The 27,142-nt window shown below is 43.8% G+C and overlaps 2 protein-coding genes across 14 annotated transcripts in view; one reads left to right on the plus strand and one right to left on the minus strand.

Annotated features, from left to right (window-relative positions):
• egfem1 (EGF-like and EMI domain containing 1) overlaps positions 1-14,003 on the plus strand; it is a 52,992-nt gene extending 38,989 nt beyond the window's left edge. Inside the window, exons 24-38 of the mRNA XM_076734226.1 lie at positions 3,885-4,013; positions 4,770-4,898; positions 5,472-5,600; positions 5,725-5,853; positions 6,267-6,395; positions 6,507-6,635; positions 8,656-8,787; positions 9,143-9,271; positions 9,426-9,554; positions 10,668-10,796; positions 10,993-11,121; positions 11,337-11,465; positions 12,541-12,669; positions 12,788-12,916; positions 13,327-14,003. Coding sequence (XP_076590341.1) covers positions 3,885-4,013; positions 4,770-4,898; positions 5,472-5,600; positions 5,725-5,853; positions 6,267-6,395; positions 6,507-6,635; positions 8,656-8,787; positions 9,143-9,271; positions 9,426-9,554; positions 10,668-10,796; positions 10,993-11,121; positions 11,337-11,465; positions 12,541-12,669; positions 12,788-12,916; positions 13,327-13,406 — 1,889 coding nt within the window. The 3' untranslated portion in view covers positions 13,407-14,003. The remainder of the gene's footprint in view (positions 1-3,884; positions 4,014-4,769; positions 4,899-5,471; positions 5,601-5,724; positions 5,854-6,266; positions 6,396-6,506; positions 6,636-8,655; positions 8,788-9,142; positions 9,272-9,425; positions 9,555-10,667; positions 10,797-10,992; positions 11,122-11,336; positions 11,466-12,540; positions 12,670-12,787; positions 12,917-13,326) is intronic.
• Positions 14,004-20,911: 6,908 nt separating this feature from the next.
• mecom (MDS1 and EVI1 complex locus) overlaps positions 20,912-27,142 on the minus strand; it is a 129,108-nt gene continuing 122,877 nt past the window's right edge. For all 13 annotated transcript variants that reach the window (XM_076734229.1, XM_076734236.1, XM_076734234.1 and 10 more), the window contains 5 exons: positions 26,956-27,125; positions 25,527-25,671; positions 23,269-23,511; positions 22,981-23,167; positions 20,912-22,874 (listed from right to left, as the gene is read on the minus strand). In XM_076734229.1, coding sequence (XP_076590344.1) covers positions 22,740-22,874; positions 22,981-23,167; positions 23,269-23,511; positions 25,527-25,671; positions 26,956-27,125 — 880 coding nt within the window. In that variant the 3' untranslated portion in view covers positions 20,912-22,739. The remainder of the gene's footprint in view (positions 22,875-22,980; positions 23,168-23,268; positions 23,512-25,526; positions 25,672-26,955; positions 27,126-27,142) is intronic.

Here is a 27,142-nt window from a genome sequence, read left to right on the forward strand (position 1 = left end):
TTTTCTAATCATTTTCAAAATATACTTAATGGAAAACAGTACGGAGACAATATATTGAATGTTTGTCCTCATCAGCTCCATTGAATATCTGCTTCTTCTGAATTTGATGCAGCAACATGTTTCAAACAAGTTGGGACAGGAGCAACTAAAGACTGAGAAAGATGTGGAATGCTCCAAAAACACCTGTTTGGAACATTCCACAGGTAAACAGGTTCATTGGTAACAGGTGATAGCAGCATGGTTGGGTATGAAAGGGACATCCACTTTGTGAACACGATTGGATAAAGGATGTTACTGCATGGGCTCAGACATGCTCATTTGGTCATTCTGTTTTTTCTATATTTTGCACAGCGTCCCAACGTTTTTGGGATCAGGGTTGTAGAAAATAATTGCAAGATTAATTGATAATAAGAATAACCATTAGTTGTAGCCATGAATTTCCTATTTAATCTTCACCCGTTTGGGTTAACTTCATCCCACTGACGGCAGCACTGCTCCTCTCCATCGCTGGTGACATTACTTGTCTTTAACTCTCAATACACTAGAGGGCACTGCAGGACATTCTTCCGATTTTCTCTTCACTTCCTCGATCTCAGTGAATCATCAAACAGATTTAATGAATCATCAGATTGTCCATGTAATGTCACAAGCAAAACCACTTTAAAACCACACAAATCCCAGGATGTAATTTGTATTAGTCATTCTGGTATAGCTGGACTGTATTTCATTGGCTGCACAGTCAAGTGTCCCGCTGTTGCAAACCCTTCATGTAACTTATATTCTTCTCATCACTGGGACATTTTTACTGAGCTGAAAGACATACCAAAAGTCTTAACATTGTAATAGATTTGTTCTTGATTATTGTCTTTCGACTCGAAGGGGCCTTGTGTTATTACAAAGTGTAAGATTTAGTGTAAGTGTACTACCAGGCCCAGAAATCCATACCACCTCTGTAGCATACGGGGCATCGTAAATCATGACCGTGTCACAGTAGAACAGAGCTTCACATCCCCAGTCATAACAGTCTAATGGCCTCAGACGCAGACGTCCCTCTGATTGGAGGTTGCTGTGGAAATAGGGCTATCGGTCTGACCAGATTCTGTTTTCTGAAGGCCTTTTCTCCTCAAACAGAGGTGTCCAGTTTCTCAGTCTTCTGCTGGGCCTCTTCCTTCAGGAGAAGTCAGGAAGAGGCCTGGGCTGTGAGAAGGACCAGATCTCTCTCGTTCATCTGTTTCACAGAATTAAAATGGAAAGAGATGACTTTCCCTCGGCGTGTTTGATTCTACGTGGGCGATTTTCGTCCACACACTGGCTTTCATAATGTCATAGCCATGGAAATAACTGCCTTCTGCGAGACTCAGAAAGCTTGTTACTATGGCAAAATGCATAGTTTCATTGAGCATTCTTGTGGCAGTGAGGTTGATGCTAAACATTTCAGTCAAGTTTCGTCAGAGGAAACGAGCTCTTGTGCTGACATGGGTCCTGCACACTAGACCACTTCTTCAATTAGCACGGACTGTGCTCCGTTTCTGTTCTGCAGCTTTGATGTTTGCATCAGAATAGTTCGTTTGGTCGCAGTAAAAAGAACTCTGGTTCAACTGGCATCAAACATCCGCGTTATTGTCGAAGAAACTGTGTTGTTTTGTTGTTGTTGTGTTGACCTCTTTCAGTGTATAGACCCTGAATGGCACCAGGAAGTTCTATTCTATGTTCTCTCTATCCGCTCTATTTCTGTGGTCTGCGCTCCCCGGCTGTGTGGTCCCTGGACCTGCTTTATGGGCTGACAGCAGTGGCTCTTACACAACCAGGGATCTGGAAATAATCCTCCTGTCTTAAAGAGCTCATTTAGTCTAGAGATGGAGTCTTTCAGCGATGGTACAGTGTGTGTGTGTGTGTGTGTGTGTGTGTGTGTGTGTGTGTGTGTGGGTGTGTGTGTGTGTGTGTGTGTGTGTGTGTGTGTGTGTGTGTGTGTATGTGTGTGTCTGGCTGTGGACAGAATCTGTGCCTACCTATAAATGAAGACACAGAGAGAGGAGTCTTCACTTACAAACGCTTGCAGATGCTGCACTAATGTCAGATGACAGATTGCTACTCTGTGGTTAATATGGAAACCAATCGCCCCCTGCTGGCATAAACAAATAATAAACTTGGCCAGTCAGAAGTGTCAGCGTATGGCCTGAAGATTTAACTTAGAGAGTGTGTGCCGCAGTAAACTGCGTCCGCTGCCTTTGAAAAGGAAAGAAAGTGTTTAAACATGCTGAGGTGATTACTGTGTCGGGCATAAAGACTCCATGAAAGGGGAACATCACTCATCTGACATGATGTGTGTTTATTTTGTAAAATCATAGACGCATTGAGCCCTGTTCGGTCACTGGTAAATAAGTGACATTTCAGAGTACCATACCTGAAACATTTTCCCGCTGCACATAAAGATGTTTCCATGGTGTTAGCAACTGCTGTCATAATAATAAACAACAGACAATAAACCAGTGATTTTTGCTACAGCACTACCACAGGCCTAATGTACAGCTGGATGAAAATGACAGCATCGTCAGTGGGCTGGCTTTAATAACATCGCAGCCTAACCACTACAGAGGCAGGCAAAGACGTCATGCTGTCAGCGTGGGAACACAGCGATGACCATGCCAGAAACTGCTGAGCAGGAAAGATACTTTTCCCAATTTGAGGCCTTGAGGTAGGAGAGGGAGGAATGGACAGCATCATCAACTGGAGCAGGAGAAGGAGGGTATGATGCACAAACTGTTGGGAAACACCCTGTACTGAGTACTGTGGCATTCAGATATACATAAAACCACCAAGTTACACATTTCTGTTGCTGTCCCAATTTGTGGCTTCCTTCGGTCCACTGTTTTCCTTATAGATAGAGGAGGTGGTATGTAATGAAATGAAAAGCTGCTGGCTGCTGAGATAATGGGGATAGACTCGACCCAAAGCCTCACCGGCCTCAGATTTTCTCACATATTATTGCAACATAAAACAGAAGACCCGAGGAGAGAAATGCCTGCAACGACTGTCAATCACTCAGACTTTGGCAGCGCAGCAGCAGCTTTCCTGTAAATACAGACCAGAATGGGAGGTTTTTTTTTTTTTCGTTTTGCATAATACAACTATCATGCATGAGTTGGGATGTGATCTCTTCAGTGACGAACTGAGCGATCAAAAATAGGCCGTGAATAAACACAGTCATTCTTTCCTGCTTCAGTGAAGTCATGCTTACAGACAATATTTACATCCCAGTAGTGGAAAGGCTCAGTCATCCCACTGCCTTCAGCTATGTTCTTGTGGATTGGAGGCACTATGTTTACCAAACTCTCTGACTGTCAATTGACTGTACACACACTTGAACGATCTCTCAGACTCTCCTTGAGAATGGGAAACAGACTCTGACTGGCATATCCTCGCATCAGCAGCGATACTGTAAGGTATGTGTGTTGCGGGGGCACAGTAACCTGGCTTTGTTTTGCCGCGTATTGGTGGGGCCTGTGGACTCAGCAGGTGCTCTAATTACCAGCTCTCTGTGCCCCTTCAAACCCCCCAAAAAGGGAACGGCCTCTGAGCCGCCACGGACTTTGATGTGGCCCAGATCCACCACACATGTGGGACATGAGCTCACTTAACGAACGCAGAGCCTCTGCAAATGAACAGCCACAGCGTGGTACTGCAACTTGATATTGGTATTTTCAGTAGGTGGTAAGACAGAGAGGGAAAGTAGGAGGAGGAGAAGAGAGTGAGAGATGGGGAAGGGGAAGAGAAAGAACTAAGAAAAGAAGAAGAAGAAGAAGTTGGCATCTGAACCTTTTCCTCTCCTTTTTTTTATGAAGCTGCCAGTTCTAACCAGTCGGATGTTTTATCTTGGCCCACAGTGTGCCCGGACGGCTTTTACGGTCTTGACTGTGGCCAGATGTGCGAGTGCAGGAACGGTGCCCGCTGCCACCACATCACAGGAGCCTGCCTATGCACCGCCGGCTGGGCAGGACCACACTGCATTCTGGGTAATGGAAGCCACATCATTAAAACGGGGTGTGAGGGAGGCCCTCACTGCAGCACATCACGACATCCTCTCCTTAAACACAACTATGATGTGTTTGTGAACAATTATCTCTATAATGAGACATTGCCAATGACTTTTTTTAGGGATGGGTAAAGCTGGAGAAAGGAGGGAGGGGAAGAGTGCCCTCTGGCATGCATGGTTCAAGTGAGGCCTATTCTGGATAAACGCGCCCACGTGTTTTAAGCAATCAACATTAGGAGAGGGAGAACATAACTCGGAAGACTCTTTAGGAGCAAACCAATCAGTGTTCTCATGCTAAAGTTTCTTGAGGATTTCATGCCGTTGTTTTAATGAATCCAGTGAAATGCCCACTAAAGTTCTTAGTCTGTCATTCTGCAGGCTTATTCAAGACTTTCCTCTTGCCACAGCCATTTTGTGGTCCTAACTACCAGAGCCAGAGTCAGCAGAAAGCCACTAGCATGACTTAATGATGCATCTCTGTCATTAGCGCATTTTCCTCTCCCTTAGACTCCAAATGTCATCTTGGACTTTGATCATTAAGAAGTTTACAATATGTGTGCTGAAAACCATAATGTCTCAAAATGCCCTTTAGCCCTCTCGTCTCAGACATTTGCCGCAAATATAACTGCAGTTGTATTTTAAGTTAATGCTGAATGTGTTTTCTGCGTGTACAATATGTGTGTATATTATCATTAATGTGTGTGTGTGTGTGTGCATGTGTGTTTTGTGTGGGTAGAATGCCCAGAGGGTCATTTTGGGGAGCAGTGCAGTCAGACCTGTGAGTGTCAGAATGGAGCCAGGTGTGACCACGTCACAGGGCGATGCAGCTGCACGGCCGGGTGGACTGGAGTCAGCTGCCAACTGCGTGAGCGGCCCATCACTCACCATGACAGACCCTGTCAAAAGCACCCAGTGGCTTTTCATGTTTTACATCAGTTTCTACAAATTACTGAGGCTTTACGTCACAGCTATCCACTTAACTTACAAACTTGCTGTGCTTTACAAATTTGTATGTGTTATGATGTATTTTGTGGTTTTCAGTCAGTTTCTTTATGTATTTAGATTTATTTACATTTGTTTCTCAATGAAAGGATAAAATATTTGAAAAATTCATTTGAGGTGAACATTGTGTGTGTGGATTGTTTCCACCTGTTTTTAGAGTATTACGGTATGCAAACCCAAACACGTAATGATAATGAGTTGACATGACCACTGGACACTGAGATAGATAGATGGACATATTGTTGGTTGGATTCTTTTATCTGTTATTTAATATATAATCTATAATATATTTTCATGACCACTAAGCTTTTACAGAATTGTAATCATTTGTATAATTTTTTCTTAATGTTGAAATGCATTCGTGTCATTAACTCTCTGTACTGTACTGTTTTGTGTGTGTGTGTGTGTGTGTGTGTGTGTGTGTGTGTGCGCACAGCCTGTCCTGCAGGACGATATGGGGAACACTGTTCTGGTCAGTGTCTGTGTCAAAACGGAGGTTCTTGTGATGGCGAGACCGGCCGATGCTCCTGCCCGCCCGGCTGGACTGGAGCCGCCTGTGAGTTAGGTGAGTTTAAGATTGAAGAATTATTCTTCACGCTTTAATGTCCAGAGAAAACCCTTTTGGACTGACGAGATGAACAATTTATTGATGTGTATTCCATCTGAGCTTACCTTTCCCTCTCTCCTAGAGTGTGAGGAGGGGCGTTATGGAGAGAACTGCTCCCAGGTCTGCAGCTGTATGAATGGAGGGAGATGTGGCAGAGTCACAGGAAGATGTGTGTGTCGGCCTGGCTGGATAGGAGAGCTCTGCCAGTCAGGTGACTGCTTAAATTTCACATCAACACTGTTGCGTTACAACATATGAGTACTTATTTAGCATTTTTAGTACCTGATCAACATAGCACATTCAGTAATACCGTATCTACATCTCGATCTCTCTGTATATATATATATATATATCTACCATGCCATACAGCAGTTTCCCTCTATTTCGAGTCGAGGCTTTCCCTCATTTTGCATCTGTGCTGCATTTGCTACCATTTCTGTGTTGCAGCAACAAAGCAAAAGTGAAGGTTTACTCACTCCTGGAATCATAAAACTTGCTGTGTCATAACAGTTTGTGCAATTAGTCTTGGATGTAAGTAAGCAGCAGAAAAAGGGATCATTTTAAAAACGTTCTGTCCTCTGTCTCTTAAGTTGTATGCTGAACGCTTGTGTGTTTCGTCTGAAGCCTGTTCTAAGGGATTCTTTGGAGAGGGCTGCGAGCAGAGTTGTGACTGCGTCCACAGTACGAGTTGCCACCATGTGACGGGCCGCTGTGAGTGTGAGCCAGGCTGGAGGGGAGCCAGGTGTGACAAACGTGAGTGTGTATAGGGCTGAGGAAGTTGCAACGGAATGAAACTGGAAACAGAGGAGCTTTGAACATGAGAGTAAAGTGACTCTGTGCCTGCATGTGTATGTCGACTCCCAGCCTGCCTTCCGGGGTCCTACGGCGCTTCCTGTGCCCAGCGCTGTCAGTGCCAGGCTGGGGTGTCCTGTCACCATGAGACGGGGAGGTGCGGGTGCCCAGCTGGACTCACAGGACCTGGCTGCGAGAAACGTAAGACTGTAAAGAAAATCTGTCAGCAAAATATAACTTAAAAAAGAAACACTTAAAAAATCCTCTCTGAGGTTTGCATTTGAATGGTGAGATGAGTGATAGCTGTATTTTTAAGATGAATACTAAATGTAGACTGAGAAAGCCTCGCACATGGCTAATGTCAGTGTCATGCATTTAAAACCAACGGGATGACATATGTGCCTTGTTGATCGAAACACTGTCACCATCAGTGAGGAAAGGCATCATGGGAGTGAAGTGATCACCAAGAATAATTCTGTTAATACTGATTGCGTTTTTTCCCCTCATCCTCCTGGGAATGATTACCATTTATTCCATTCCAGGAAATGCACTCTACACCGGCACTAAACCCTCACTGTCACAGGATTTTATGCTAATGTTTCATTATTTAGACCATACCCTTTCGGACTGTATACGAGCAGCTTCGCCACTCAGCCCTCCACCACTCCTTCTACCTCCCCCATCCTCTCCCCCCCCACCACCACCGCCGCCACCACCTCAGCTCCCTTCCTCTCCTCACACACTCCCCAGACATCTGATAAATGTTACACACCAGTTGCCAAGTAAAACAGAAGGCATTGTTTTTGTCTCCTCGGCGGCGGATAAGGGCCTTTGGAAGGCAGACATGCATAATGACAGCGCCGTAATTGCCTCTTTAGTCTGGAGTCCTTTCTTATCTGTCCCCCACGCTGCCTGCTGCTGCCTGACTGAGTAGCTGAGTGCTGCGGTCTCACCCGAAAACATGTTCGGTTCACAGATTCATCTTGTTTGCTATGACTGATTGTGTGTGGACTCCATTCATTATTGTGATGAGCGTATACATATGTGCGCAGAAAGGGTGTGTGAAAGAATGTCCCTCTGCGTCCACCAGGGAAAGTTGTTGGGAGTTTTGCTCTTGTTGCCAGTCAATGCTGGACGTCCCAGTATGTTCACGGAGCAATCTGAGGAAGGAAAGGGAAATGGTATTTGTCTTTGTTCCCACAAACGACTGAATGTGTGCAGTTCTAGGCCCTATCTGTTGTCTGAACGTCATCAAAACTACACATAAGTGTACAATGGAATGATGTAACATCATGTCAGAGCTGTTTGAGCATTTTCAAGCATTCATTCATTCATTTTTAGTGTATAAAAAATGGCTGCATTGGCTTACATTCTAAAAAATGATAACTAATGTAAATTCCATTTGTCATAATTAATAAGATGAAATAAAGCCAACATTTGGGCTATAGGAAAACATGTGTCATAAACTGGGTGGGTGAAAAAGGACCCAGCTGGCCTGTGTTTTTATTTTTTTTATTTTTTGCAATATTTTTATGACAAAAATATTTCAACATTTCATATTCAACGTATTTCTCAAAAATCTACCTGTTTCATTGATCTCAATTACTAATTTCCCACTATCCATTTCCTGTTGAAATTCTGAAGGATCTTTTCCTCCTCATGAGTTACATGTCAAATGTAATTTACTCACCAGCTCACCTACATTACATTACACAGCGAGCCAGTTTTACATTTGATACATGCAACTGTTATCTATAGCTTTAACCTCAGAAAAACTGATATCACCAACACCATTACACTTTGATGACAGGCATTAGAATTTAGTAATAGAGTTATTATAATCAAATAACCCTTCTTTAGCTAACATTAGCTTACCAGCTAACATTACAGTAGTTGTGGAAGGACTGTAGTCTAATATTGGCAAGTTTGCTGATTTAACATTGACACATACACATGCAAATTTTAAATGATGTTGGTGTGGCAAATAATTTCCCAAATTGGGATCAATAAAGAAGCAGTCAGTCAGTCAGTCAGTCAGTCTGAAGATGGTGTATACTGCATGTACAGTATTATTAATGAAACACACACAGACCAATGTAGGTTCCGGTGACCTCTGCATCTAAAGTTTTCCCTGCCAATCACATTCGTACTTCTTTTTTAATTCAACCAAAGACTCCCACTGTTGTGTGTAAGTAATATGTTTCTGCATGTATCATGTTAGCCTGTCCTGCCGGCATGTTCGGGCAAAACTGCAGCCAGCTGTGCCAATGTTCAGGAGACCAGGAGCAGTGCCATCCTGTGACGGGGAGATGCAGCTGCTTACCTGGTTACTATGGGATACGCTGTGAGCTCCGTAAGTGCACTGTTGATTTTTTTTGCTGCCCGTGTGAGCTAATGCAAGACGTGCCCCAATATTCTTTGAGTTAAACAGGAGTCGGATTCGAGAAATGTGAAAAGATTCATATATTATTCCTAAATAAAACCAGTCTGGATTTAAGTGCATGTTAAGGTGCTTGTTCTTTTATGATTGACTACAAAATGTTCTTATTTTCCTGTAAGCATAAGACAAAGCTAATAGTCCTGCTAACCTGTCTGCTGTATCACTCAAGTAAAATAACCCCAAAAAATCTTAATCAAATAACATAACAACAATGGCCTTCCTCCTTTTTCAGCTCTCTTTCCTTCTTGTCGCTATTGTTTGTCTCCAGGATGTCGAGCAGGAACTTTTGGGCCAAACTGCAAGTCCAGATGCAGCTGCATCAATGGTGGTCGCTGTGACTTCAGGACGGGGGCTTGCTACTGTCCTCCTGGCTTCATTGGGGCTGACTGCAGCTCAAGTAAGTCAGGAGGCCTTGCACCTGTTTTTCGACTCCAGAATGAAAAAGATTCTTTCTGTACCCCTTTTATTATTTTATCATTATTTGGAGATACTGTTTGTGTTGTGTTGGAGGCATCCCACAACTGTACTTTTATGTGAATACGTTGTCACAGGTTGTGTGAGTGGGTACTATGGGAAGGACTGTGCTAAGCTGTGCTCCTGCGGGGAAGGAGGGCAGTGCCACCCGGCAACTGGGAGGTGTATCTGTGCCCCAGGAAAGATGGGACAGTCCTGCCTACAAGGTAACACTAATTGATGTCTCGTGCTGGGCAGTTATGACACAGCAGTCCTTGTTGTTTATGCTCAAAATTTGCTTAACAGGTTGAACGTTTACATGCTGCATGTTATGCAAGTGTGAGTAATGTTATTTTTAGAATCTATTTGATCAAAGTCTAATATATAAGCAATCTATTTGTAGTATTTAAGATGGGCAGTAGTAATAATTAGTAAAGATGAGTATAATCGCCAAAAAAAAAGACACCATACAATTTAATTTTTTTGAGGTAAGAAGAAATGCTGATAAAATGAGGCAATTCTTCGTTCAACTTCGAGTAAAACTTTGAGTATCACAGACATCTAACACTGAGCCTTTTATCTTTAACCCTTCTTTCGTGTCACCACTCTGGCTGACATGCATCAGTGGGAACCATTGGCCCTAATGAGGTCTTTAGAAAATGGGGGCCGAACTGGAGAGTGAGAAACCACCACTAAAATTAGGCTGTATTTTTCAACATCTCTCTCTGTATATTTAAGCAACAAATTCTCCATTTCCTCAGTGTGAGGCCTCTGATGATCACAGGGCTGTTTTCCCGGGAAACAGAGGCAGAGTTGGGCTTTCTTAATCTCTCCCTTTATCAGCAAGTCAGCTGGATTGCAAGTGGGGATTTCCATCACTGCTTGCGCTAAATGTTCTCTTCTTTAGCCTCCTGCATGTACTTGGACATACCATCACTTAAGTTCCTTTTGTTGAATGTTTACAGAAACCTATAAGTAGCTCGTTCTCTGTGTTCCGTGTCGCTGGATTTGGCAAGGAAGCAAATAAATAAACAGGAAAATCAAAGACGGCTTACTTATTGTTTTCCCAATCTAAATTACCCAGAGAAACATGATTATTCTTTTATACCAGTGCCAAATTAGACTACTTTGCCATCTCTTTAATGAACTGTTGCTTAAATAAACATGAATGTGGTTAGTGCAATCTTCTGTGTGTGTTTGTGTGTGTGTGTGTGTGTGTGTGTGTGTGAAAGAGACAGATATACAGAGCACACACTGTGCACTTTCTGTTGTCTTTGTGTTACACTCTGTTTTTGCTGAGTAAAACTTCTTGTCCTGATATTGCCTGAATGTTTCTTCAGCGTGTCCTAGGGGGCGCTATGGCCTGCAGTGCAGAAACACATGCAGCTGTCGGAACGGTGGTCTGTGCGACCCTGTCAACGGGTCTTGCAAGTGTGGACTGGGCTGGACTGGACCGCAGTGTGACACAGGTGCAAGTCACAGCAGACACAACAGAGAATAATCCGAACTGAGCTAAACAGTAATTTATTCATGGGAAATCAAAAAAGAACAACAAACAGCGAAACTGCAAGAGAAAACTCCTCTAAACTTCATTTGTGTGTGTGTGTGTGTGTGTGTGTGTGTGTGTGTGTGTGCGTGTGTGTGTGTGTCTGTCTGTCTGTCCAGCCTGTTCACTCGGAAAATATGGCTTTGATTGTGCACAAGACTGTCCATGCCTCAACAATGGGACCTGCGACCGTTTCACCGGCACCTGCAGCTGTACTGCTGGATTTTATGGCCACTCCTGTCAACACAGTATGCACACACTCACTTGTAATACAAAAAGAAACTTGGTGATAAAGTTACCAGGCAGCGGCCTCACTGACACTTCTGTTAAAGCTCTCCTAGTGAAATAGTTGACAGTCTGTGACTTCAGTCAGCCTTCACACAAGATGATTACGTGATCATTTCTCACCATACTGTGAAACAAGTAACCTTAACCTGAATTCAGTGTCTTGTGTGTCTCTCAGGATGCCCATCTGGGTTCTTTGGAGTCAACTGTGCCCATACATGTGACTGTAAAGTGGGGCAGACATGTGACCATGTGACAGGCCAATGTGTGTGTCCACCAGGCTACGATGGCCCACAATGCCAAAGACGTGAGTATAACATATGGAAAAGGATAAATGATAATTATGAACTAAAATCCATAAAAGCACATTTTCATTGGACTGCAAGAAGGACAAGATGGGTGAAAACTCATTACATACAAAGTCAAACAGATGGATTTTGATTGAATAAAACAAGTGCAAAGTTATAGTCCCTTTTATAGAGAATACATATGCTGCCTTTCAAGTAGTTTATAGGTTTTTGAGATGAGACAAAAACGCTATTAAGCACCCATAGTCACAAGTTTGTGCACATTAACAAACAGCCACCTGGACGCCCAGCTGTAGTAGAACCTGGGCAGATATGAGCATACATGAATAAGAAATTAAAAAAAAAAGAAAGAAAGAAAGAAAAGAGCTGGTGAGTATATTCTGGCAGGCAGACAGACAGGCTAGTAGGTAGGTGGGCAGGCAAGCAGGCTGGTTATTTGATGAGAGACAGGTGTTTCCCGACTGCTTAATGCATTCCTGTTACATCCTTGTGCCCTCCTGCCTGCTCGCGGGGCTCTCAGCCGCAGTGTGAGCGCCTAAATGGCCACTTCAGTCCCAGCAGGAGATATGACTGAGCATTGCAGAGCAGCTGTAAGGCAGCCACAGGCTCCAGAGACAGACCTGGCTCTATCTGTGTGTGCCTGTGTGAGAAAATGTGGGTTTTCTTGTCACTAAATGCACTTGTGAAGGTGAGTGAGTGAATCCGGGCCCCTTATCGGTATGCACCTGTGTGTCTGTTTGTGCTTGTATATTTATTTTTGGCCCTTGAATGTGTGTTTGTGCACAGTCACATGCTTGAAGTCTTGCATTTTAATTTTTAGGAGACCTAAATGCCCAAAAGGCAAATTGAGCATGTTGCTTTTAAGTAATTAATTAAGTTAATTAACTATTAAAATCACAAAAGTGAATATTAGTGCAACCTTTTCCAATCTAAAAAAGAAAGTCCACCAATGAGCAAATAGTCCACCTTCCTGTGACACGCAGGGACGAGGGGTATGCAATTAATGCAAACACTGAAACTGCTCATATCTACAAATGAATGCACGTGTGTGCATCTGTGTTTTTTTGTTTTCAGGGTGTGAGGCTGGCAGGTTCGGACTGAGCTGTGGACAGTCATGTGACTGTGCTGGTGAGGCCCCATGTGACCCATCGACTGGGCGGTGCCTCTGTCCCTCAGGACGGACAGGACAGCGCTGTGAGAAAGGTAGACGTGACCTTGAGGAGTATCCACGCTATTAAGAAGACTAACATCAATCAATCAATAAACGTTAAAAACCGTGAAATTGTTAAATCTGTCCCTCCCTTCCGCTTTTCTGTCTCAGACTGTGGTGGAGACCGCTTTGGCCCCGGCTGCTCCCTGCCGTGCAGGTGTTCCCACAGGGCCCGCTGTGATGTGCTGAGTGGGCGATGCCTGTGCCCGCTCACCTGGCTGGGCCCCACCTGTAGCGAAGGTAAACCTAAGCTCTTACACACACACACGCACACACACATATGACAGGGGTTGTCAAGCTGAACCAAAACGGACACACACACTGACACACACGCACACACACAAGGTCATGGGCTGTAAAGCTGAACCAGCTTTAGTGAAATACTGTGTCATGAAGTGTGAGAGGCTGAGCCCCATCACACTGTGTGTCACCCTGTCTCCCTCAATAGCTGCTCCTGTCTCCTGACAGTTATTTTAATCTGCACCCAGCATGGAGCCCGGCATGAGGCTGTCTTCGTTTTACCTCCTCAAAGCCAAACACACGGGAGACTACGTACCAGTTACTTCTCCTCCAAAAAACCCAGAACATTTGCTTTTGATTTTCAAATAGTGCTGATGTCTTCTTGCCTTTTTTTTTCCCTCTCTTTTCAGCAGTGCTACACCAAACCCCAGGACCACTGAACTATTCTGCATCCCAGAGAAAGAGAAGAACGGGCAGCAAAACCACATAACCCAAGCAGAGGTGCAAACTCCTGACTGGACGCTCAAACACGGCGCTTGGCCCTGTGAAGCGTTACTCAGATCGTCTCGGTAAAGGTGATGTTAGTAATGCTGTGTTTGTGTGAAACTGGTATTCGACTGTCAGAAACTGGCAGTCCAGCACTGAGCCTGGAGCTCGCGATCATCACCCAGTGGACCTGGCACGTGAGGGGCCCTCAAAGGACCGTTAACTCTAAACCTACCGCAGAATTTCCAGTTTTACACAGACTTCTTAGGAATACACACAAATACCTGCATCACATTTGTGACTATTGCTGATTGAAAGCGGTTCATTTACTTTACAGTTTGACATTTAATGAGCTGTTAAGGGTTCGGTTTCTTTCCTAAGGGCATTTGAATCAGAGTCACTGGAGAGTCTTTATAGCCACTACCAACATTTAGTTTTTTTCTATGTGTGTCCACAAAAAAAAAACTTGAGGGATAGCATAACCGAATGCCAAGCATATTTCTGGTTAAAAATAAATGCTTCTAAAACAGATTTAGAAATATATGAGTGACTTTTTTTACTTATTCTGAAAAATGAAAGACCAAGTGTACAGGGATGGCAGGCACGGAAGCTGCAACAATACGGTCCAATAGAGGAGGCAAAAATGTCAGAGCAGAAGGATGTTTCATAATAAAGAATACCTCCAGACATATCTTAAGATAAATAAAAATGCTCTGCTTTATGTCTGATATGTTTTTTCCTCCACAAAAAGCTCAGTTTCGTTGTTAAACAAGTTAAAATGACATCATACTACTTCTCCAGAAATCAAGGATCTATCAACAGAGATGCTTCAGTTTAACTGCTGGACACAAGATGACTCCTCCTTCACTGGAAAGTGTCTGGAGGTCTCAAGTTTCAACATCAAACTAGTTGTGATGTCACAAAATCCTGCTTGTACGTATTTGTCTGAAATTCCAGATTTAAGGTGAGCACAGAGGAACTTTCCCCCTTTTAGCAGATGAAAGTGAAAACAGCTTTCTGGTGTCAAACTGCACCCTCATCATTCTTCACAGTGGGCGTCAAAACAACCAAGTGAGGCAACAAGAAGTTTCTGTGAATGCAGCACAGACCGTTCAGTGTTCGCATCCTCATCAAACCATCGAACTGAACTGGCTCTGCAGAATGAATCAAATTACATATACCTTACATATTTCTTAGGTGTGTGCTTATTTCCTCGCCTATGATTTGTTGATAAAATTTGATATTTTGATTTCACACATTTGCCTTGTATATTTTGTGAAACTGCATCATTTTCCACAATAATGCAACTCAGATCACAGATTATTCTAAGTGATTTTTTTCTAGCTATGAGCGATTTTGTTGCCCATACACCTTCCTTTCACAAATGCCTGAGAAGACATTGTGTCTCTGTAACTTATTTCAACAGGGCTGATGGAATCTGAATATGACACGAACAACTTCATTTGTCAGCATTTTGTGAACACTCTCCATTTATTGACATTAATCTCGGATATTCTTTTTGCAGTGCAGGGTGCTGGTTGCGACATACTGCAGGCAAAACTTGCACGCATTGCACTTGTTTCAGATCAGTGTTTATTGAGTCAGCAGCTTTTGGAAGTCTTCGAGAAAAAAATGATAAAAATTGATTGAGTTTTCTGCAGTACCTGTACATATTTCTATGGTTATATATTGGAAGATAGAGAGTACAAGTCCCATATCACTACTGCTATTAGTTACCATACACATGCATATCTCAGGTCAGCGCCAGTTATACCAGTCATAACCCACTGTGCTCATTTCCTGGCATACCTGTCAGTGGTGCTACATTGACATTTTGTTTGTATGAAATTGATAAATTCTGTTTTTACTGTTATATTTTCCATTGTCTGTTTATTTCATCACTTCTTCATCGTGTGTGGTTGTTATTTGACTAAAACAGAGAGAAATAGACAAAATATGGACAGAATAAATAACAAAAAACATCTGTGTACACCTGCTTTTAAACATCTATTTTTGAACTGTGTGCTTTGAATGCAGTGTTGCATGGTATTGATTTCTGTGATCCCTGTGCGGGGTGGGAGGGTGCAGTAATGTATGGAGGTAGAAGAGAGGTTCCAGCTGTCATAGAGAGCTATGGGATCATGTGTGGGGATATGTCAGTGTGTGTTTTTGTGCTAGGCTGCTACCAGGCATCTCTCATCAGCCAGAGAGGGGTCAAGCATTAAGGCCATGCCTGCCTCCCTGACAGTTGTCTAAAGCGGGTGGGGGTGTTGGAGGCACCTGAGCAGGTTACACCGATGGTGTAAGGTGTGTGTGTATGTGCTTGCTCTTCAGTGTGTGTCAGTGTGTCACTGTCAGAGAGAGTGTGCTCTCCCTGAGGCATTTTTCAAGTGTGCTGGAGCATTTTCACTTCTATCGGCCAAAGGCGGCTCTGGTCGGGCAGAGGCAGGCAGGTGCCCCAACCAAACATGCACCCCATATCCAGCATCCCCCAGGGTGAGTGATGGGTGAGCGGACCCACCAGCGGAGGATGGAGCCCCCCACACCCACTCTCTGGTGTGGCTGATGGATGGGAGGCTGCTCCAGCTCTCCCCGTGTTGTGACAAGCAGCAGATGTTCTCCAATAATGTTTATCGGCCAGGCCTTCATCTTCAGATGACACACACCTGTTTCCAGTCAAACAGGCCCAGAGAGGCCATCCATCCACAAAGCTCTGGGTGGCCACTGCACTGCTGGATCAGCCCTCCACACATAATGCTGAGTGGCACAGCAGACAGTGGTACCACCGATGAAGAGCTGTCACCCTTAAGGATATTTAGGTAAATTCAAGCCGTAGGTCCTGTGAAAGCCAAACCTTATGTGTGCTTACCTCAGTGCTGCCTGCACACTGCACAGTATGCAGCAGGGGTTTTCTTTTTTGGTGTAAGATGCTCATAGGAAAAGCAGCTAATTCAGGCATGATTTTGGTTCGCTTTAAATGATCTCAGCACTTTGACAGCCACTTTTCTTTTATTGCAAACGCAGGAACAAAGATGCTTTTTGTGCTAAAAGGCTTACGGAGGAAAGAAATGGCCTTCTGTTGAACGCATGCTGGCTTATCAGGAGTGAGGGAGCAGGAGAAGGGTGCAGGAAACTGGCGATGAAATAGCCCGTAAAAGGTAAGATTGCATCATGGGTACTTTTTCGCTGTAATTAAGCATACGCCACTCTTTGCGAAAGAGATTCTATCACTTTACTGCCATAGCTCCACGTCCCAGAGATAATTTCTGCCCCTCTGCGTTGAACCAGATCTCCCAGAAGGCCACAGTGTTTTGAACTCCAGCTGACAAAGCTGTCGGCTCAGATAAAAGAATGAGGGGGAAATCATCTCAACACGTCCTGCACCATTTGTTCGGCTGTTGCCTGGAAAAATAAATGTTAAACGTCAAGGCTGCAAAAAGATGCATATCAAGGAACTCTCCCACACTCTGGAATCTGTGGTGCAAAAAAGTCATCTTTGCTGTAGATGTGTCAGCATTCAGCACAAGTGATCTCCCAACCTGTTCTAACTGAAAATTATATATATGCACTATATATATAAGGAGTTTTTGTTTAGGTGTATTTAATAGGTGAAATGTTAAAGTTGAAGTTAATGTAGGCAGGTGCACATTAGTATATTCACCACTGGATGGCGCTCAATATGGAAAAAAAAAACACTGAAAAGTGCTTTTGATTCCAGTGAGTGCACATTAAAAGGATGGCTCATGGTACAATATAATTAAGATAATTAAGTTTACATATTCAAATTGTCTTAAACTTAAGGGTACATTTTACGTGTAAATTGCTCCAGTCGTACCAAAGGCCTAATCTGCTGTACCCACTCCTTCCAACATGCAGCTGACAGCCTTGATGAGCTATTTTCTAATCTACTCCATGAGCAAAGAATGAGATGATTTCAATAGCGGGCTCCGCGTTGCTGCCACCACGCCTGTCCTGATTAGACTCGTCATATTAAAACCATGTGCACGACTGCTCTGCTCTGTGCCGGTCTGTTCCCTGAGACTGTGCTGAGTGTCCATCAATAACACTAATGACCCAAAGCCTCTGGGGAGAAAAACAAACAGTGTAATGAAACGGCAACTATAAGCCAGGCTGCTTTCTAAAAGGGTGGGGAAAAGACAAGAAGATAAGTAGACAAGAAGAAGAAGAAGAAGAAGAAGAAGAAGAAGAAGAAGAAAAGGAGTCTGACTGGCCAGCAATCATTTGTTCTGCGCACACACACACACTCAAAGGGAAGACACCGACAGAGGAGGTGCTACCATTGTTGTAAACACAACAAAAACTTGCTGTGATGATTTGTGGGGTCTCCCCACCCAAAAGCACTTCCCCACTTGTGCCAACTGTTAGCAAGCACCACTCCATACCAAGCCCTCTATCCCCTTCCATCCCTGCTTAAAGGCTACACTCCCACACCCATCCATGCCTCCCTCTCCAAAAATGTTTCCCCTGGCGTCTGAGTCAGCACGGGTGCCAAGTCAATCAGTGTGAGAGCTGCCAGCTGTGATGTCCTCTCTCTCTGGGGGTGTGATGTATGTTGCAGCGAGGCGAGCCGGGCAGTTTACATGCCACACAGGGCTGGCTGCGTGAATGGGTGGCAGCGGAAAGGAAAGGAAGGCTGGGGGTAGGGAGAGAACGAAGAAGGCGGGTGGGGGGGGGGGACAGAGCGGACGGTGGCTGAACAGGAGCCGTAACGAGGCCTGATGGATTCTGAGGCTGTGCCAGCTGCCCCATTAGCTGAGTGGCTCCAAGCCCCACGAAGCGTTGCCCACAGTGTGCCCACCCGCCCACAGACACACACTGTAGCGACACAGCAGCATGAAGATTCAGCCCTTTTGACACACACACACACACACACACACACACACACTTCACACACTTTGCATTTATCTAAAACATATTGCACTGACGAATGCGCACTCTTCTGTCTGACTTCCTTAGCTCTTTAAACACACACTTATACACACGCTCATCTAGGGCCTTGCCAGCCACACTTCAATACACACTGAGCCCTTTATGAGAAGCTGTGGGTTAATGATGGCAATAACTCGTCCCAGCGTGTTGATTAAGTGTGAGAGGATACATGGGTGACATTGGCATGTGCTAATCAACGCTGATCAAACCGGAGTACGCACAACAGTTAAATGTTAAGCTGCCAAAATCACCCTGGTGCCCTCCTGGCTCCACTCTAGTGCCCACACACAATGACATTAAATACACTGCTGTCTATTCATAATATTTTGGTGTTCTTTCAAGAGGCAGTGCCTTTGGACTTTTGTCTGGCGGAAGCTCTTAATGTAGGTGATGCAATTAGACAGACAATTTGAATAGCAGTGTTGGCATGGTCTCTGAGGGGCGGTGGCAAAATCCTGCTGCCAGCTAGCCAAGGTATAATTTCAGTTTCTGTTAAGGCTTCTTGAACAGTTTGCTTCTGTGTAGTTTTATTGCACTTGCAGAGGGATGAGTTGTTCAGTCTTTCTGTACTAACACAAGAGGAGAAGACCTCTCACCTCTCTGTATTTGTTGCAGTTATTTAACATGAGACAAAGATCCTACAAACAACAATTTGATCGATACACTGACCCTGTTCTTTTAGGGCTTGCTTCATGTTTCTGGCTTCACAGCAGCACAAATTACATAAAAGTGAAGAAACAGTGACTTACACTTCAACAGTAGTAGTTTAAGCTGCTACAAATAATACTTTTCTTAACAGTGATGGATCAATTGACTATGTGCAATATGAAAGGGGTGATTTGTAGCTACAAAACCACAAAGAATTTACACCTGGCTCTGCAGTTCCCCTCAGCTCTGTGCAGTTTTATAGCGTCTTTCAGGTCATTGTTTTGGTGTTGTGGACTGCAGCTGTACAGTTTTGGTTCGCTGTCACTGGTCTTATAGCTTCGTTTTCAACAGATATTTAAATCAGGGGTAAATTGAGACCAAAAATGGCAGTAAGAAACGTGACTCTGAATAAATGCTAATGTTGTTTCCTATCTGTTGGGTTTGTAAATAGGCAACTCTATGCTAACAAGTTCACCATCTCAACTGCAATAACACTATTTATTATCCATGTTGGCAACAGTACTTTTATAAACTGTACATATTGTGCTTATACATAGACGTAGTATTTCTCAAGTGCAATAAAATACTTGTCATTAGTTAGTTTTCTCATAAGAAAATTAGCAATAGTACTTTTTATGACAGTAGGACTTTTATGGCATTTAGTATTTTTTTTTAATAATCTGTAAAAATGTACATACATACAGTTGTTTTTCTATTCTGTACCCTGTATACTTTTTTATTTTGACCACTTAATGCCACTGTGCTTGCTCTTTGTAATACTTGCTGGCTGTAACAACTACATTTCCCAGGTGTGGGATCAATAAAATCTTATCTTATCTTATCTTATCTTATCTTATCTTATCTTATCTTATCTTATCTTATCTTAACAGGTGATATGTTGGTATTGTGTCCTCAAGTGGCCAAAGACAAAAAACATTACTTGCAGGTTTAAGGAGTTACTGTATGCACAAATCTTATAGAAATGTGAAGCTGTTTCATGACTGCTTCCAGGATCACGTCATCATATTGGCTTAAATAAGTCCACAATTGTACAGGTGGCAAAACTCAGAAGCATTGTCACTTGCACTGAATTATGGCCCTGGCTTACGCCATCACTACCATCACTACCATCACTACCATCACTACCATCTCTGCAGCTGACCTCATCAAAGCTGGACAACCCATGCTGACCTCATCAACACTGCGTGACCCCCTGTGACCTCATCAAAGCTGGACGCCCCGTGGAGCCCTGAGGGCTGACGACAGGCCCTAAAAAAAACACCCCATCCATTAGGGTGCCAAGAGCACTGTAAATGTGGAGTGTCAGCGCCAGCCATCTTCACTGTCATGCCCAATTCTCCAACCCCCCACCCCAGTTACTCTCCGGACAATGGAGCTGCTGAACCTCCAACCCTCCCAGCCACAATGTCCGCCCACGTTGGCTGGCAGCAGTGACAGAGGGGGGTGCCGGATGGGGAGGCCTGCTGCAGGATGGGACTCTTATTGAGCGTTTGAGCGATGAGCCAGGTCATCACATCTACCCAACTCATCCATCATGCCCCACAAACGGACACAAATAAAGAGGACACATTCCTGCCTCCGCTCCCACTACCACATTCAAGCCCTCTCCAGCCTTTTCTCTCCTTCCCCTCTCTCTATACGAGCCAAAGCCTGGAGAAAAAAAAGAGGACCAGAGTTCAGGCTCTCCCTCGCTCTTGGAGGCCATGGGAGCGCCAGAGGAAAGCGCCAGGTGGTTTTCTGACTCACGTCTCTTCGTATAAATCTACATTTGGGCCAAAATGATGGGCAGCCAGAAGGACTATATATGGAGTGGGGAGGTGTGAGGGAAATGGGAGACAAAGGGTGAGTAAAAGGTTTACGGAGAAATAAAGAGAGAATGGAAGACATGTCAATCCACATTGTAGTCCTTTATTTCTTAGTTGTTCCTCCCACAGTATTGAATTGAAATGCATAACAGTTACATTGTAGAAAGCATTAAAACAAAGTACCTCAACTTGCTGATTACTTTTTAAAATCGATTATAAACAAAACAACGACATAAACAAACAAAAAAGAATCTGGTCCCTCAAAACGGGAGAATAAATGAAAGTAATCTGTTATTTATCATAAGTTTGGCACAAGGGATTAACATGAACCGAACGTCACACAAGCTTGCAGACAACCGTAGAAAATGTCAGATACAGATCTTACCAGACCAATCATGCGTTTATGAAGAAATTATACCTGGCTTTTTTTTTATTATTCATTCTTTATAATGTTTTTCATTTTTTACAATTGAATCATTAAATTGTCATAGAAAAAAAAAACCTAAGTAGTATCTATTCATTGACCGGTTTCATTAGAAGAATAAGGAGTGAATTGTATGTTTAATACTATCCGGCACTCAAATGTAATCTACAAACCCCATTGAACTCTGGGATAGGCCCGGCGAGGAATCTCCCCTTCACCTGGGCTAAGAGCAGTGCTATTCAGTAAACAAACTACAGTTTGCCAAGAAATAAATACAGTTCTCAACATACAACAGCAAATAACAACAACAACACCAACAAAAAAATGAAAACAAAATCATGATTGTCTAAAAATGAAAGACACATGAGCATGGAGTAGCTAACGACTAGCATTCAGGCTATTTAGTGGTATTGTTGGCTGACTAGGATGGATTCAAGGGTTTGGAAAAAAGACATATGCCCTTTACAGAACAACAATTAACTTCAGCACTGGCTACTTATCTCAGTAAAAAACAAACAAACCAAAAAAAAAAAAAAATTGTTTTCTTCTCTTCCACTAAAAAGACAATCTATTTATATCCTTTCACAGATAGCGCAGGCGGGCAGGATGGAGTGCAGTGGAGAACAGTTGGTAGACACTTGTGTACAGTGCTATGATTGTGCAGACACACGCAGCTATGAAAACGCAGATGGGAAACTGGCCTGATTTCAGTTTAACAATTACTTTTTTTCTTTGTTCTTCAATGACTTCAGTGATATTAAAGCGCTGCTAGCGCTGTCCTTACATGGAGCGGTTTTCACTTGAACTGAGGTTGCTAACCCCACCCTTCATTTTTATCATCAAGTACATGTATTTATGAGAAACACCTGTGGATCTCTGGGGGTCAAGGGGAACGCTTGTAACACATTTTAAAGATACTTTTGTCAGATGAGCCGGGGTTCTTATGCTTTACGCACAGTGAAACATACTAGGCTGAGACTGCCTGTCTTAGAGACACAACCAACCTCTCAGCGTAAAATGTTCTCCTTGCTTTGTATGTGCTGGGCAATAAATGCAGTCTAGCAATGATACATCAGCACATCCATCTTCCATGTCCACCAGCTGCCTTCGCTGTGCAAAACATAGAAATTCAGCAGAATAAATACAGCTATTATTACTTTAGCATTATTATTTTCACCACAATCATCATCATTGCTATCATCCTGGTTGGTGTTAATGTAAGGAATCAATTTTAAGGTCTCAGAGGGACATTTTGTTCTCTATCATTTGGGGGTGGGGGCGTTTGGGGCTGGGGCTGGGTTCTGCATGGACAGTGACCCTGCTTTGTGTGTAAGGCTCTCCGCTCAGCAGTCAGATGGGCCGTGGTTCTGCTCAGCAGTCACTCTGTGGACGATCAGGGGACCCCCGCACATAGCCCCTGCAATGGGCTCCCAGTGCCATAGGTCAGGTTTGGGGGTCGCAAGGTGAAAGGGAAAGCGCTGGGGCGTCATCATACATGGCTGAGTGACTGGATGGCGCTGGATTCAGCAGCAGCCCGTGCCAGACTGTGCCACATGGTGGCCGGGTTGTGGGAGGCTGGGTGGAGAGAGTCCTTTTCAGCCAGAGACAGCATCATGGCATACGCCTGAGGAAGAGGGAGGTGGATTACCTTTAAGTATGAAGCTTAAATGCAAATATGTATGTGCATCATGTAGGTTTGCATGCACATGAACTATTTATGTTTCTTTTACCTGAGACTTAGATTTCCTAAAAAGCGGCTGTTTGACGGCCTCAGTCAGAGAGGGGGAGCCGAATGATGCATTGTCCTCATCTCCATCTCCGTCACTCAGCTCACTCTCCTCCAGCTTGCGCATTTCCGAAAAGTGACGAATATGATCCAAGGCTGAGTAGCCACTCTGCTCCTCCTTATCCTTATACCTGAAGGTCGAGCAGAAAATGAAAAGAAGGCAAACTCAAGATACTTTTGACAGCGTAATGTAAAGTGATGTTTTAGTTGTGTGCATCTGTGTTGGATTTACCTCCTAGGAGAGGTTTTGCAGTTGAGGTTCAAGTCGTTTGGCCCACTGAAGTCCATTCCATCTTGTATGTCGTCGCTAAGGTTGCTGGGAAGCGTCTCTCCTTCCGGCTTCCCGGGCGTGTTGCTAGGCTCTTCCCCTTCTTCTTCATCAGCACCAAGCTCCTCCACTTCCTCGTCTTCCAGGTCACGTGACCCATGGCTGGCCATCAGCGGCTTGCCCTCTTCAAATGGACCACCATTTAATCTGCAGGCCGGGAACATTGATTAGATCAATACCGCTTGATGAAGTGGCAAGGAGGAATAAATGACAAAAAATAAACAGCTTTTAGGTAAAGACAGAGTAATGAGGAGTTCCTCTGGTGCTTGCTAGATTAGTAACATAAAGGAATAAGACACTGAAGTGAAAACTACATACAGGTTTCGTGCATTTATCGGGTGCTGGCTTTTGTCTTTTGTTTTCTTAGTTCTTGTGAGAAGCCTTTCTTGATATATACAAAAAACAGTGGAGCGTATGGGATAAAGAGAAGAGGGATCTGATGTAGGACATGGCAGCTGGGATTGAGAGAGCCGGAATCCCGTTTGTCATCGAGGCTGTGGGGCCCCTTTGGGCACAGCAGCACTGGGTTGATCATTGCAGCACTTAACTGGAGTGCTCTGCCTCTCTCCTTGTTTATTTTCTCTACTATCTTGTATTCATCTAATAGGCAAAATATTTAGCTGACAGCCCCATTTGGTGGGAGAGTTATGAGAGCGTTGCCAACCGGTTCATTCCTCTATCCCTGCGGAGGGAGAGAGGGCGAGCTATCCAAACTGCCTGAGTCTTAATCTGTCCCTCTGTCTCAGCTCCACAGGAAACCACTATTTGGTAAATCATCTGGAACCACATTAAGACTGATTCACTAATTACACTCCGGGACGTCTTTCGTCAGCTCCCAAAAATGCCATTTCTTGCACAAAGGATTCAGAGATGAGGACTGTGAATTGGATGTGGAGACGTAGATAGATAGGAAACAAAACACATCAAGCACATCACCACATAATTGTAGGATGCCTTTAAACAGGGTACCTACACTGGATTTAAAGAGGACACATTTGAGCATGCAGTGATCATAGAAGGTGGCGAGAGAGGGCATTATTGCAGATCATCTTTTAGCACACACAGGAGCCACATCATCTTTCCTCTTTCACCAGCAGCTGATAGCACTGTGCTTTTGACAGAGCTCCCACTGGCATGGAGAGTTTGAGGCTGAGAGGTGGTATTCGTGCCGTGTCGAACGCGGGGCTGAGAAATGGGACTAGCTCCAGAAAGGAGAGCAAGAGCTCTGTGATTAAGAAAACAGATTCGCTAATTACGCTTTCAAACGTGGTAATTTGCTGGGGATAAAGTATCTATCAGAAGTAGTCAGGAGCACAGCACTTTGAAAGGAAACACGGGCCGACCCTTTGACCCCACCCCCTCTACCCTCTTCCTGTAGGCAGACATGTTGGTTCCAGATGTGGTGGGCTAACTGCTGCACTCCCCCCCCCCTCCTGCTTCTCTCCCCGTCCCTCTGACGCTCTACCGCCGGGTCCTGCTCTCACAGGCCCTTCTGCACAATCACACACCAGTCTGCGAGATCTCTATCTGGACTTACAATCTGCTCTGTGATCACACCAACGCGAGGCACGTGAAAACAAACTCAGAGACCTGAGCAGACCTCTCAACTGCTATCCGACCTGATCACAGCTCCAAGAATTTATTTGCATAATGCTCAGACGTAGCTGCATGAGCACAGTTATCTGTTCGTACGTGTGGCCAAAAGGCAACCGATATAAGGAGCTCCTGCACGTTTTCAAAACCTGCCATTATCTTAAATGTCATCACAGATGATTGCTCTTAACTCCAGACCTCTGAGCATGATGTGATAATTAACGAGGGCTGGCTGGGTGGTATGCAAGTCTAAAATGAGCAGATAGCAGCTGACCTATTATTTATACTTACTGAAGCCCTGAGAGTCCTTTTTAAGTCCAACAATTTTAATGTAGGCGCTACCAATGCAAGAGCTAAGCGTGCCAGGTATCATTTCAGACAAATAAATGTTAATCTTTGCTGAAACTGCCCCTCATTTGTCCCTGCTGTTCAGATGTGGTGGGTGAGGAGCCTGGGCGAGCCTGGTGCTCACTGATATTTATCCATACACATCTTGTTTAGCTCTGTAGTCGTAGACCTGATCAGGAAAAGAGAGGCGCTCGGAAATGAACACATAAAATGGCACTTACCCTTCCTCAGAAGGGTCTGGTGATGCCTGGTTCTGGCCTGTGTTGCTGATGAAATTTCTTATTTCATTGAAATAAGAGTCTTCTTTGTCATCCAGTATGGCACTGCTGCTATCCAGTTCAGACTGCGGGGAAGACATTGCAGTGCCTGTAGAAAGAAGAAAATAATTCCAGTTCAGACATATTTTGATATTTCAATATAGTCAACATTGCAAATACAAGATATGTTGTACCATAATGCTCCAAAATATTTCTAAATGATGGCTGTGTGCACACATAAAATGCATTTGAAATGCATGTTTTCATTGTTTAAAATTCAAATTAAATGATGTTGACTGAGAACTGAGGGTGTTTCTGACAAATTGTTTATTTGTTCTGACAAACGTTCCCATAAGTAGCTTCAAATCTGTCACTGAGACAGTGTGACATATTCTGTATCTTCAAATCCAATTTTTTTCCTAATGATGTAACCATGGACCCGTTACATCATGCATATCGACTAACAACACAGTCAAATGAATGAGCTGAGCAAATGGAGCCAGAGCACAGGAGATGTCAGTGTTTTTATACACACTGATGAGTGGGTGAGCCACACTTTCTCTTGAAGTGGTACAAAAGCAGCCTCTCAGAAGACAACAGAGCAATTCCGGCCATCTTATCATGTCCTCTCTTGTCCTGTCCCTGGACACTGAGTAAAGCACTAACAGCTTGCTATTTGCAGAGAGATGAAATGTATTTGAAGATAAATTAAATGTAAGATTTCTTCACATTTTCTGACACTGGGACTAAGTACAAAAGCACATGGGGTCTAGAAATTTCCATTACAGTACACTGTGTCATGCACATTTGGTATATTTGTACACAATAATCTAAAAAATCTGGGAGTTTTGACAATGCTTGGCAACACAAAATGCATTCGTAATAATGGACCTGCCAAAGTGACAAATGTTTTATCAATTTCAGAAAGAGGAAGCAGTTTTTCTCCCTAACAATCTTCAGTGTTTTATCTTAGGGATAGGTCGTTTGATGCTGCAAAGGGGAAAGCTTGGCAGACAATTGATTTAGTATTTGATAGAGTGAACATCGTGTCTGATTAAGCGGAAACCTCCTCTGAGGGCTGTTGCTCTCAGCTGCTGGCCAGGTGTCACCGCTTGTTCTGCTGATTCAGAGTCAGATGCAGTGATGCAGCCTATCAAACCCATAAGTTGCGCTGCTGATTAAAGCAGCTCATTCAAAAAACAGTTTGTGCTGTCGCAGAGGTAGACGGCAGATTTATGCAATTTAATTGTCCAGCATCTAACATTGTTTCCAATCATGAGTAAATGATGTTTTATATTATTCACTGATTCATAAATACAGTGCACTGCTATGTGATGAATCAGTAAAGCAGCTCTCTGATGAAACATAGAAATGTATGTTCAAGGCTTCTCACCTGACAGGTTGCCGTTCTCGTGCTTCTTGAGGTGACGGTCCAGGTTGGTCTGTTGGCCGAAGCAACGATCACACAAGTGGCACTTGAAGGGCTTTTCCTTGTTGTGGATGTTGCGAATGTGACGTTGCAGGTTGGAGGAGATGCTGAAGGAGCGGTCGCAGTATTTACACCTGCAGGAAAAGTGGAG

The sequence above is a fragment of the Chaetodon auriga genome, chromosome 7 (assembly GCF_051107435.1).
Source record: "Chaetodon auriga isolate fChaAug3 chromosome 7, fChaAug3.hap1, whole genome shotgun sequence".
NCBI classification, from domain to species: domain Eukaryota; kingdom Metazoa; phylum Chordata; class Actinopteri; order Chaetodontiformes; family Chaetodontidae; genus Chaetodon; species Chaetodon auriga.